Source organism: Puma concolor, chromosome D4, assembly GCF_028749965.1.
Source record: "Puma concolor isolate L17-30 chromosome D4, mPumCon1.1.hap2, whole genome shotgun sequence".
NCBI lineage: Eukaryota > Metazoa > Chordata > Mammalia > Carnivora > Felidae > Puma > Puma concolor.
In genome coordinates, this window is record NC_141679.1 from 42,260,239 (window position 1) to 42,273,855 (window position 13,617).

The following is a 13,617-nucleotide window of genomic DNA, read 5'->3' on the forward strand; positions in this document are numbered from 1 at the left end:
CCCTATTACTGCATTCAAAGAAATGTACTATATATATTATAGGTATATGTTGTGATGTAATAATCTTGTCTTTCATCAATCAACTGAAATGTGAATTCTTTGGAAAATAGGACTACTTTTTATTTACATGTGTATATGCAGCCTGGCACATGGGAGACACTCCAAATCTGTATTGGAATACTTGTTTCATAAGGCATCACTGTATCACCACTTATAAGGGTGCCCCTTGGCTCAATAAATATAGGCAGTGTTTGCTGCACAACCATAGAAATAACCATGCAAGCTGAAACCACACAAAGCAATCTTAATAATCAACAGGAAAAATATGATTTTTCTAGGACCTCTAACGTTTTTGGGGGGTCAAAACATTAAAAACTATCAATTATAAAGACACACACACATACACAGACACACACACACACGAAAATGAGAAAATATTTAGTGTACTGTAATTTAAAATAATCAAAACTTTGAGAATTCAAGTATTTTCTTCCTTTATTAAAAAAAAAATCAAGAGTTGTTTGTACTGTCTTCTTCTCACTATGTAACTTAAAACACCAAATGAGCATCTTTTGCATACCTCGGTGAATTGGTATCCTCCTAAGTTTGGGTTAGCTCCCAACATTTTATCCTTTGTGCTTCCTCTCTCTGGCAGTATCCCTCTGAGGAGTTCCTTTTAACATGAATTTTTTTGCCAGCATCCTTTCCTCTGTTAGGTCTTCATCCTTTTAGCTATAACACCTTCTTAATTTGTGATAAGTTACCTTTCACTAAACTCCTCTGGCTGCATATACAGAGTATCTATAACAGTGGCAGAGTTGGTATTCCTGTAGTCAGCCATTTTTCCAGAACTCTCTTTACAATTGGCTCAATTTCATTTCCAGTGTTATCAGTTTTCATTTCTTTGATGCAACTTTGGTCTTTGTCGGACAATTCTCTCTTTGCATTATCCAATTTTAGAAGATGTTATGCAGGTTTTTCTCCCAGAGACAAGAAAGCAACACACCTACACGCTTTGCTGTCTTTTCAGGGCCATATAACAAGGTGTGCTAGTTGGACTTTTTACAATTATTCATGGCTAACATAATAAATGAAATCTAAACTTTTTGGGAAACTGGTGTTATTTAATTAACGTAATAACTGAAAACTGTGCATATGGGGGCTGTAAAAACTAAGAATTATTTATATTTAATAAGTAAATAATTTTAGTAGTAATGAACTGGCTCACAACTGGGTGAAATTTAAGGAGTAGGAATTTAGGGGCGCATAGGTAGCTCAGTTAGTTAAGCATCTGATTCTTGATTTCAGCTCAGGTCATGATCTCACATTTCCTGGGTTTGAACCCCACATCAGGGCTCTGTCTTGACAGGTGGACATTTAAAAAAAGAAACAGGAATGGGGGGCACCTGGGTAGCTCAAACACTTAAGCATCTGACCCTAGATTTCGACTCAGGTCATGATCTCACAGTTGGTGAGTTCAAGCCCCACAAAGGACTCCAGGCTGGGTTTGTGGAGCCTGCTTGGTATTCTCTCGCTCTCCCTCTCCCTGCTCCTCCCCAGCTCTAAGTAAATAATTTTTTTTTTAAAAAAGGAATAGGGAGTTTTGCCCTTCCCATCTACACTTTCTAGCTTATAACATCACAAAATCAAGCCAACTTCCTAACAATTCAATTTATAGTCAAGTATAACAAATTAGAGGAAAGAGTCAGATTATAATCCAAACTCTGTTACCAGTAACAAAGTTAGGTACTAACACTGTGCCTCTGTGACTTCCCCTATAAAACACAGTTAAATAGCACTTCCTTCTGCACAGGGTGGTTGTGAAGACTAAGGAAGAAATAGACTTTAAAATGTACTTTGAAAATTCAATTAGATACCATTACATCAAGAGTACAGTGAGTACATAACAAGCAGTATTGTAAGAGCTTTTCATGAATTTTCTCACACAATTCTAGTAACTTTCTATAAGGTAAGTAGCATTATAGTCTCCATTTGACAGAGACTGAAGCATTGGGAAGTCAAATAACTTGTCCAAGGGCATGCAAATAGTAAGCAGAGAAGCCTGTATTTGAACTCAGGAAGTAGAAGTCCATAGCTCAAGTTCTTCAAAACGTCTTCACTAACTTGTCTGCTTTCTCAGAACATAGAAGGACATGGTCACTGACAAGTGTAACACACTGAGTCCTAGAAGTTGGACAAACCGAATTTACTATGACTCAACACAGGAACCTTCTATTAGGACATTTTCAGGTTTCTGGCAAAAGGACAAAGACACACCATGTCCAGAAACCCAAGAAGCTAAGCAGAACTATAAAAGGAGACACAAAAGTAGATGGGGAGTTCAAATATATTCAATTATTTTATGCTATTGGGTGGAAGCATAAATATCAGAAAAGTACTAAGAAACAAAATTCATTTTGCAAGAATAGTGAAGGAATTATATTTATCATGAGTATATAAAAAAGCAAGAGTGCCATAAAAACAACATATGTAGAATCAACAAACTTCATTGACATTTTCAGTACCACTGACCCTGAAAGTTAATAACACTGTTTGCTAAGGTCTGATTTCACAAGGAATTCCATATGGAAAAGAAACATGAGAGCCTAATAAGGATGTATGATAGAAAAGCAAAGGGATTAGTTAACTAAAATAAGTAGATTCCTCTCAAAATCTAATCCATTCAGAAGGACACATTTAGAACATTTGTATCTCATTAGGGGTATTAAGTGAGAAAGAGTCTCAGCACCAAGCAGTCCTAATTATAATTCATCTTAGGAAATAAAGTGAGTTTTCTTTACTAAACAGGAAAGTATACTCTAAGAAGCAGCTTAAATGTAATAACAGGACTGTTGACAAAGTGAGACACCAAATAAACCTTACAGCCCAAAGGAATACCAACTAAAACCCAAATAACCACTCAAAAAATAGAATGTATTTTTAGAAAATTACCCGACACCTTTTTTTCTCTTATTATCAATCCTAACAATCCAAAGCAGAAAAAAAAAGGTGCTAAGGAAAGAGTACCCAATTATAAAGAACATAAACAAAATAAAGTAATACAAACCAAAAGCAAACATGTTTGTTCAATCACACACACCTTCACCAAGGTTCCATCAGTGGTGAAAACGAGATGGTTAACAAGAATATTCACTGGCAGAAGTGCATCTGCTTTGGGAAGGGGCAGTTGAAAATGTTTTGAATCCCACCAAAAAGGAATATTTGTCTGAAACAGAAAATACTTTAACTGATATATAGTGGATTATGTGACTTACAGATTTTAAGAACTACTTCACAGATCTGAAGGGAAGATAATAAAAGGGCATGATTAAAGCATTAGAAGAAATGGAGTACTTGGGTGGTTCAGTCGGTTAAGCGTCCGACTTGGATCAGGCCATGATCTCACGGTTCATGAGTTCGAGCCCCATGTCAGGCTCTGTGCTGACAGCCCAGAGCCTGGAGCCTACCTCAGAGTCTGTGTCTCCCTCTCTCTCTGCCCCTCCCCCATTTGTGTTCTGTCTCTTTCTGTCAAATATAAATAAACCTTAAAAAAGGTTTTTTTAAAGCATAGAAGCATTTTACTGGATAGAAATTAGGTTGAGTCCAGGTAAGAAAAAATCGTTCATAAGAGCTTAAATTATTAGTTCTCTTGTGGAATCAGTAAATAGGGTGTCAATGACACCAGCTCTGCCTTTCCCATCACAGTGTCCATCTTTGTGCTTGCTCACCGGCTCGGTAAGCATCACAGCCAAGCTCCAAGCCATAATTTGTTTTTTCATTCCATATTGGAGACTTTCACTACCCTCTCCCAGCAGACCTTCTCTTACAAACTAGTGGCCAGAACTTAGTCACATGCCCGTCCTTAGATCAATCACTGCCAAGGGAAACAAAATCATCACGACTTGACTTTTCTATTAGTCATCAGTTATCTCCCATTATTGCCACAGCTTTCCTGCTCCCATTCCCCACTCCCAGACACTTCAGAAGAGAGAGGTGAGATGGTTCTTAGGGTAGCCATCAGTATTGAACTCAATAGTTCTTAAAGATTCATAGAACAACTGTAAAAGGGCAGTTTTATGAAAACAAGTCAACAGTTAACATCACTATGTAGGTCCCTGTGAGTTTACAGAACACTCCTCCACTAGACAATAGGAGCATCAGAATGTAATGAACTATTTTACTAGTCTTTTACTCATCTTACTAGTTAGATGAGTAAGAGTCAGTAAAGCAAAGTAGCTTTTAAAAAGCACAATTTCTCAGCCAACATCAATCAGAAGAAACTATGGCAGTTCTTTTCAATTTTACATTTCTCAATATGCTCTAGTTGAGCTATCCTGTCCAACCTCACCTCTCTACTCAGTCTCTATTAAGGGAATCAGGGGCTGGGAAAACATACAGGTCTAGATGCATCAATCACTCCATTTTTTTTAACTAGCTGTCTTTTAATTTAAGCAATTTTTCCCTTCCTAGAAAAGCAGTGAAGGTCTAATTATAGGAGCTTACTTGATTATATATATATATATATCCCCCATGCAAGACATCTTCCTGTATTTAAATTTTTGGTTATAGACTTATGATGAAGGAAACTTCAAATACCTTGAAAAGCTCAGAATGCAATGGTATTTGAGGGCAAGACCATTCCTTCTGTATCTTAACTCTACAAACAGTACTCATCCTAAAATTGGAATCATTCGGGGGTGCCTGGGTGGCTCAGTCAGATAAGCATCCGACTTCAGCCTAGATCATGATCTCACCGTTCCCGAGTTCAAGCCCTGCGCTGGGCTCTGTGCTGACAGCTCAGAGCCTGGAGCCTGTTTCAGATTCTGTATCTCCCTCTCTCTCTCTCTGACCCTCCCCCACTCATGCTCTGACTCTCTCAAAAATAAACATTAAAAAAATTTAAATTGGAATCATTAGGCTGACACTCAAAGTATGAATACAAACTTAAGAAACTTTTCTCATTTTTAAAAAAGATTTTATTTTTTAAGTAATCTCTCTACCCAACTCAGGGCTCAAACTCAGGACCCATAGATTAAGAGTTGCATGTTCCACCTTCTGAGCCAGCCAGGCACCCCCATTTTTAATAAAGTAGGCTCCACACTCAACATGGAGCTTGAACTCACAATCCTGAGATCAACAGTCACATATCCTACTGACTGAGCCAACCAGGCACTCCAGGACTTTTCTCATTTTTATTTATTTTTTTTAATGTTTATTTTATTGAGAGAGAGCAAGAGTGGGGGAGGGGGGAGTTGTGGGGGGGGGGGGAGACAGAGGATCCAAAGCAGGTTCTCTGCTGACAGCAGAGAGCCCCATGCGGTGTTTGAACTCATGAACCATGAGAACCAAAGTCAGACACAACCCACTGAGCCACCCAGATGCCCCACTTTTCTCATTTTTAAACTAAACTGCATCACATCCTCCTTCTTGAACACATCTCATCTTTTCCTCAATGCTTCTGGGTTGTTCTTTCTACCTTAAAACTTGCTTGCCAATTAATGCTCTAATTTCTGTCATTCAAATTTTATCAGAGGAAATTCAGGGTCTATCTCACATGCCCCTTTTCTTCCATGCCCAGGGAGAGTTCAAGATTTTGAATCATTCTTCACAGGGTTTGCTCACTATCCAACTCTCAAACTCCCTGAGGCCTTTAGCAGACCCAAGAAAAGATGCAATCAATGTTCTATTAAAGTCCCCAAAAGTAATGAGACCAAAAGGTCAGCTGACTATAGTTTAAAATAGGACCACTGGGGCGCCGGGGTGGCTCAGTTGGTTAAGCATCTGACTCTTGATTTCAGCTCAGGTCCTGATCTAACATTCACGGGTTCAAGCCCTGCCTGAGTCTCCCTGCTATCAGCGCAGAGCCTACTTGGCATTTTTTCTCCCTCTTTGCCCCTCACCTGCTTGCTCTCTCAAAAATAAATAAATAAACTTAACAAAAAAGGAACAGGACCACTGCCTGCATGTTCCCTCACTTATTATTTTTTTTTTCCCCTTTAAAACAGTGCAGGTGGAAAATACTCAGTAAAGAAACTGGGAAGGCTCAAGAGAAGATGATAAGGAGGCATCCACATCTGACTGGTTTCTTTACATTCCCCGAGACACCTGATCTGCATGCATCTACACACCACAGAAAAGACACAAACTAATTCTGGTTTTAAACACACACACACACACACACACACACACACACACACACACACACACACACTCTCTCTCTCTCTCTCTCTCTCTCTCTCCAAAAGTCACTACGATGCCAGAAACATTTGGGAGACTGAGCCATCTGATGACAATTACAGGAATCCTGGAAGGGAAAAGAATGCTCAGGGAAGGCCAGACAGCCCTGTAATTATAAATCCTACCTCAGCCCTGGAGTCCTCCCCACACCCTCCACATCACTGCCAGGGAATGGTAGATGGTGATGCTTCTACTCAACATTCCCAGGCCAATCCCAGAGGAGAGGCATGCTCACACACACCGCTTGAGAGAGCACATGATGATTTTGGTTTGCTCAGTTTACTCATTAGTGAAGTAAGACACTTCCTAATTATCATGAGTTTGGTTCCCAAGGATTATAAGACTTTTAGTAAAAAGATAACTGAAAAGGCAAACCACTGAAAAAATTAATATGACATTATTAATTAATAAAACTTTTTTCCAAGTTCCTTTTATTCATTGAATTGATCCTTGTGGAATTCAGGGTAGGGGACTAGGAGATAAGAGTAGTGGTTGGGAGGCACAAAGAAGCAAATATTTACTGAGCACCTCTCAGAGCAAGCTGCTTTCAGAATTAAGAAACTTTGTGAAGGAGATGGCATCCCAGTTCAATGACAACTAAAGCTCAGAGAGGCAATGTGCCCAGTCCCAAGCTCTTAAATGAAGGCAGTTGGCTGGAAACCCAAGCCTACCTGACTCCAAAGCCCACACTCTTTCTACTAAACTACACTGCTGGAGACTGACTGCAAATACATCAGAGTTAGATCTAGTATAAGCCAAAGAGGCATTCACCAACACTACCTTATCAAGGCAGAAATGACTTAATTTCTTTCTTCTTACATAATTCATATAAAGTATAAGAAGTGAGTTGCAGGTAATTCATAGAAAGTTTAAAAACTTTTTGTAAGAAAAATTTTTACATTATGTTTAAGGGAGAACAAGCACACACACTAGTGAGGGAGGAGCAGAAAAAAGGAGACAGAAGATCCCAAGTAGTCTCTGGGCTGACAGCAGAGAGCATAAAACTCAGGAACTGTGTGATAATGACCTGAGTTGAAGTCAGATACTTAACCAACTGAGCCACCAAGGCGTCCCTATTTGTAAAAATTTCTAGAAATTGTTATTAATCTACCCAGAGAACAGATAATGCTATTTTTAGTCATTTGGTACATTTCCTTCCAGAATTTCTTCTTTATATATATCTTTTTATGTGCCACAAAGTTGGCATACTATTTATAATTTTGTGTCCACTTCTTTTCAATTAATGTATTGTGAGTATATTCCCATGTCATTAGAAATTCCTCAAAAGTCTGATTTTTTCAATAATTACATCAGAATATATTTTATAACTAAAGTCTTCCAACTGAAAGCTCTGTGCCGACATGATTAGGAAACTTAAATACTTGAAATATTACATATTCCATGTAGATGTCTAAGGAAATAAGGAAGTATACGAGACTGCTGAGCCATGAATCATGATTCCACAGAATCCCTGCTGTTAAAAGGATGCACTTCAGGAGAATCACATTTGACAAAATACAAAGTTAGAAATATTACCAACCCATTTTACACAATGTACTAAATTAAAAATTACGATTGTAAACTATCAATTATCTTCTACCAATGCCTTTTGTGGATCAGTATAGAAGTCAAAAGTGCCAAATATTGTGCAGTCTTTTTTTTTTTTTTTTTTAGAGAGAGAGTGAGCGACCATGAGTGAGTCAGGGAAAGGAGCAGAGGGAAAGAGAGAGAGTATCTCAAGCAGGCTGCACACTCACCATGGAGCCCAACGCGGGGCTCAATCCCACAACCCTGGGATCATGACCTGAGCTGAAATCAAGAGTTGGACACTCAACTGACTAAACCACCTAGGTGCCCCATGGAATCACCTGTAAATACAGTCATGATAAACTGGGCTTCTACAACATGCTGCACAGCAAAGAACTGTTCAACTATCTTATAAAACATGATAGTGGTAATAGATAGCGATACTAAGAAGTAAAAAGGAAGAGGACAGTGATGGTAGCTTTCATTCGTTAAGTCTTACTCTGTGTCAGTCGCTGTTCTTAACTCTTAATATAGATTTTTTAGACTTAATCCTTTCTAAATCCCATGAGGTATCTTATCCCCATAAAGTACCAAGCAACTTGAACCCAGAAAACTTGAGACCAAGTCCATTCGTGGCTCTGATGATCTGCACATAGTTTTTTCTCTCTAGGTATCTAATATCCTCACTGTATAATGGAAGGGTTGGGGCTGACAGCAGTGCAGATTAAATGAGCTCTCATGTACTGTGGATTTGACAATCACTTGAAAATATATATAAGCCTCTCTTAACCCACAGCAAACACACATCACTAAATCTCATTATGGGCTCACAATCTTTCACAGCATAGCACACTAGGAAGTTATGAACAATCAACCCACGGTTAGCTTTAAAAATGAAACCTCCTTGGGGCACCTGGGTGGCTCAGTTGGTTAAGCGTCCGACTCTTGATTTTGGTTCACTCAGGTCATGATCTCACGGTTTGTGAGTTCAATCCCCAAGTGTGGAGCCTGCTTGGGATTCTTTCTCTCCCTTTCTCTGTGCCCCTCTCCAGCTCTCACGCACAGGCTCTGTCTCTCTCAAAATACATAAATAAACATTAAAAAAAGAAAAAAGAAACCTCCTTGGCCACCTAAAGTGTGCACTTGGTAAGAGTGTCACAAAAGTCCAAAAGCTAAAGCTTGCTAATTCTAGAAATTTGAACCCAAGATGAGTGCAGTGTGTCAATTATCTAGTATCCAGCTGAAAACTCTTGAGAAACTGCATTTTCCTGCCACCCTGAAAGTTGGCTGACCTAAACAAAAATATATCCTTACCAACAGTTGCCCAGGACAACCAAAAAACAAAAGGTCTGCCACAGTGGGGCACAAAAATCCAAGTCAGTCCCAGTAAAGAAAGGAAACTATCCCACCAAAGAGAAGCCTGCCTCTAGAAGTAAAGTGTGGGATATATCCATCGGGGCCTAGGGGAAGAGGTCCATATCTTGATTTTCATGTAGCCCAGCTCCCATGTATTAAGTTAATGGTTTAGAGCTCAATGAAAATAATTACCAGCCTGGCTCTGCAATCCATCAATTTACCCTGAGCACTCCTGCCGATTCTTTCTTTGGTCTCCAGGACCCAAGAATCCCTTTCATTGATCTGGAATATGAAGGAAAGGTTGGTTGTTACGAGTTTCTCTCTTTCAATTCTAAATTTCTGCCAAGTAATTAGGAAAAGAAAATGAATTGTTTTTTAGTATTTTAATGTAAGCTATGGGGGTGTTAAAACAGGCATAGTCTCTCACAAAAATAAGATTAAAATCATACATCTTTGACCTCCCCTCATCTAAGCAGAATGGACAAATGCAATTTGCCTCTAGGCTGTGAACTTGGGGATGTGATCCAAATCACCTCCATTCAAATTTAGGTAGCTTGCCAAGAGTAGCTTAGTCAATAAATGAAACATATATGGATTTACAAAAGACTTTCGTATGTTCCCTGAGAGATCCTAATGGAAGGCATTATTACTATCCCCATTTTACAGATGAGGACAACAAAGTTCAAAGTTCAAAGTACTAGCCCCAAGATCACACTTAAAAAGTAGGAAAGCAATCTTCTGGGTTCAAACACCAATCTTCTATGCATTTTTTCCAAACAACTGTAGCATGTTATGTTTAAAGAAATTCCTCCAACTAGAAGTAACACTCAAAACTAAGCTAAGGACTTTATGAATCATAATGAAATCTTAAGCATATCCACCCAGCAGGCAGGTATTCATTTTGCACTGTCCACTAAACTATATAAATATGACAGAGGAAATTGTGAAATTATCTCACAATTCCTCCCACCACCTTGTAAATCCATTTCCACTGCACATATACACTGAATGGACATCATAAATATAATAAACCTATGCCACAGAATACATATATACATGGGAGACAGAAGGTAAAGAACCATGTGGCAGTAATGATAATGGTGAGCCCTTTCTGCCATTTAAGTTATCAACACAACTGCTTCCTTTGGTCACCAGCAAACGCCATGAGAAGGCAGTCTGTGACTCCATGTACTACCAATCCAAAGCAGGTAGATCTAAAAGCTATATAAACATTGACAGGGCTGTTTGTTATTGCCTAGAACCATGGTTCCAGCCTCTGCAATTAGAACAGGCAATGTTTGACTCCTTAGGTATATGAAAGTCTGCTAAAATATACATATATATTTTCCTCGTTTTTGATTCTATAAGCAATATACTCTAGCTGCAGAAAATCTTGAAAGTGTAGAAAAATGTAAAGAAACAGAAATTAGGGGCGCCTGGGTGGCACAGTCGGTTAAGCGTCCGACTTCAGCCAGGTCACAATCTCGCGGTCCGTGAGTTTGAGCCCCGCGTCAGGCTCTGGGCTGATGGCTCAGAGCCTGGAGCCTGTTTCCGATTCTGTGTCTCCCTCTCTCTCTCCCCCGTTCATGCTCTGTCTCTCTCTGTCCCAAAAATAAATAAATGTTGAAAAAAAAAATTAAAAAAAAAAAAAAAAAAAAGAAACAGAAATTAGTCATAATCCCAGCACCCAGAGACAACAACTGATGACATACTGGTCTATTTCCTTCCATTTTTTTCTCTGACATCAAGACTATTTAAAATATTTCCTTTTCGGGGTGCCTGGGTGGCGCAGTCGGTTAAGCGTCCGACTTCAGCCAGGTCACGATCTCGCGCTCCGTGAGTTCGAGCCCCGCGTCGGGCTCTGGGCTGATGGCTCAGAGCCTGGAGCCTGTTTCTGATTCTGTGTCTCCCTCTCTCTCTGCCCCTCCCCCGTTCATGCTCTGTCTCTCTCTGTCCCAAAAAAATAAATAAACGTTAAAAAAAAAAATATTTCCTTTTCTACAGAAAAAGAAACTAGTTTCTTCAGGGAAGACAAGGAAAATACAGCTTAGAAAATTTTAATTCCATTATATTTATAAATAAATTCAAATTTCTTGAATAAAATTTTAATGATATAACTATAGCAAAAAATAACTTAAAATCTTTTGGAAAAGCTCAGTAAGGCCACTATCTAATACCTCCCAGTTCTACACCCACAAAACCAGAAGAAATAATAATCTATAACGAGCATAAATAGGTACTCTTGTGAAAAGCCTGTTTTATTTTTTCAAATCTTATTGTCTAAAATCCTTTTTTTCATTGAAAGTACTAACCCTATTATCCTGACTGGGTTCAGGATTCACTACCCCAAAATAAAGTAGGCTGGCATACTGAGTATCTTAAGCTGAAGGAGTTTGAGAAAATGGTAGAAGCAGAAAGGTCACTCTACCTTCCCCTGGCCCTTCCTGCCTGAAACAGGCCATAAAACCTTCATATACAAGGTGCCCTCCCTACACCCAGAGGAAAAGTGCATCCTTATCTCTGAAGACAAAGGGATGCAGAAAAGAATTCTAACAAACAGGCCTTGCTAAGTTTCTCTTGGTTTACTATAATTACCTCACACTCTTACCCTATATCATCTTCCTCCACAACCATGCACTCCTTCATCAAATCTAGCATAAAATAATCAGGTCTGTATCTTTGGGTGTTTATTTCTTACAAAGGTTTCCATAAACTTTTTGTAAGTCACATAAAACTTACATTAAATAAATTAATACACATTTCTCCTCTTAAGCGGTCTTTGTCACTTTAATTTTCAGACCCAGTCAAGGACCTTAAGGAGGTCCAGGAAAACTTATTCCTCCTGTATAATCTTATCAGTGAGAAAAGGAACTTCAGCTCACCCCAAGAAGAAACTATGTAGAAAGGAACATATGGTCCTGTTTCCTTCTCAAAATTCCACTTCTAGATACAAAGGAAATGTCATTTAAGTATGGTATATAAGAGGCAGTTGGGTGGCTCAGTTGGTTAAGCATCCGACTTCAGCCCACATCATGATCTCATGATTCGTGAGTTCCAGCCCGGCATCGGGCTCAGTGCTGACAGCTCAGAGCCTGGAGCCTGGACCCTGGCTCAAATTCTGTATCTCCCTCTCTCTCTGCCCCTCCCCCACTCGTACTCTCTCTTTCTTTCTCTCTCTCAAAAATAAACAAACATTAAAAAAATAAGTATGGTGGGGCGCCTGGGTGGCGCAGTCGGTTAAGCGTCCGACTTCAGCCAGGTCACGATCTCGCGGTCTGTGAGTTCGAGCCCCGCGTCGGGCTCTGGGCTGATGGCTCGGAGCCTGGAGCCTGTTTCCGATTCTGTGTCTCCCTCTCTCTCTGCCCCTCCCCCGTTCGTGCTCTGTCTCTCTCTGTCCCAAAAAAAATAAATAATAAAAAAAAAAAAAATAAAAAAAAAAAAAATAAGTATGGTATATAAAAGCCTTTTCTGCATATTTATATAACCATATGTAACATGCATACAACTGTATCTTCTAATATGAAACTAATAGCTCAAAAGGAAGGCCATCTGTACCTAACAAAATTGAAAGAAATCTACTTTTCACATGGAAAAACAGAGATTCAAACGGAACCAGTGACCTTGATAAGGCTAAGAATAGTCATTGGAATATATATATATATATATATATATATAGTAGCATTTTCATTGATTATGTATTTCTAAGGCACCTATTTAAGAAGGGCTCATATAGAACAAGTACTTTTGTACTAGTTACTGCTAGGTAAACACAAGTTTTAAATAATCTTCAGTGCAACAGACCTGGAATTTTATTCCCCACAGCCTAGTGATTTTAAATGCCCTGTGACCCTCTTAAGCATTGCCAACATCAACATCTGGTACCTGGCACAAGGAAAATAGATTCTAAGAGGTTTAAAAAAAAAACTTTCATTTTCATCATGTGCTTTAAACATGTTTCTAAGGTAGTTCTTTTCTCCTCTTTCTGATACACAAAAAAAGAAACTATTCCATCAGGCAGCTGCATTATGTTTTTAAGCAGAAGGGAAAAATAACTGCCAAAAAATCCAGTTGTTGCTAATGTTTTCTCATCTTCCCCCAGAAGAAGAGATTATATGCAATATAATAGAGGTCTGAGACCTGAATGGATAAAAGAAAACCCAAAAAAGATTGTAATCATCTCTCCACAAACACATACACTTGCAAAAACAATTGCAGAATTCAAGGCATATCCCCTAACACAATTCTCTGGATTTCTCTCTGCTACTCTTTTCTTCCTCCTTTACCTTCCCATGTAAGGCTTTTTATGAGCTTCAAATCCTCCAAAGATTTTAGCAAAAACAATGATCACATTACTGATAATCAAGATACTCATTAGCTTTAAATGCAAACAAAGCTTATTGGAGAATCTCAAAAGAATTCAAGCTCATTCATCAAACTTGAAATACTAACCCAGGATATTTTAAGTGACTTTTAAAAAGTAACATGGTGATAAGCAAA

General features: G+C 38.8%; 1 protein-coding gene across 8 annotated transcripts in view; it reads right to left on the reverse strand.

Moving 5' to 3' along the window:
• BNC2 (basonuclin zinc finger protein 2) overlaps positions 1–13,617 on the reverse strand; it is a 440,387-nt gene that overhangs the window by 353,594 nt on the left and 73,176 nt on the right. For 3 of the 8 annotated variants that reach the window (XM_086685360.1, XM_086685358.1, XM_086685361.1), the window contains exon 2: positions 9,313–9,402. The exons of 2 other annotated variants lie outside the window; for them this stretch is intronic. In XM_086685360.1, the coding sequence (XP_086541486.1) occupies positions 9,313–9,402 (90 nt within the window). Of the gene's footprint in view, positions 1–9,312; positions 10,557–13,617 lie in introns of those variants that run through there. 3 more of the 8 variants (XM_086685357.1, XM_086685356.1, XM_086685359.1) reach the window with 3 other exon arrangements.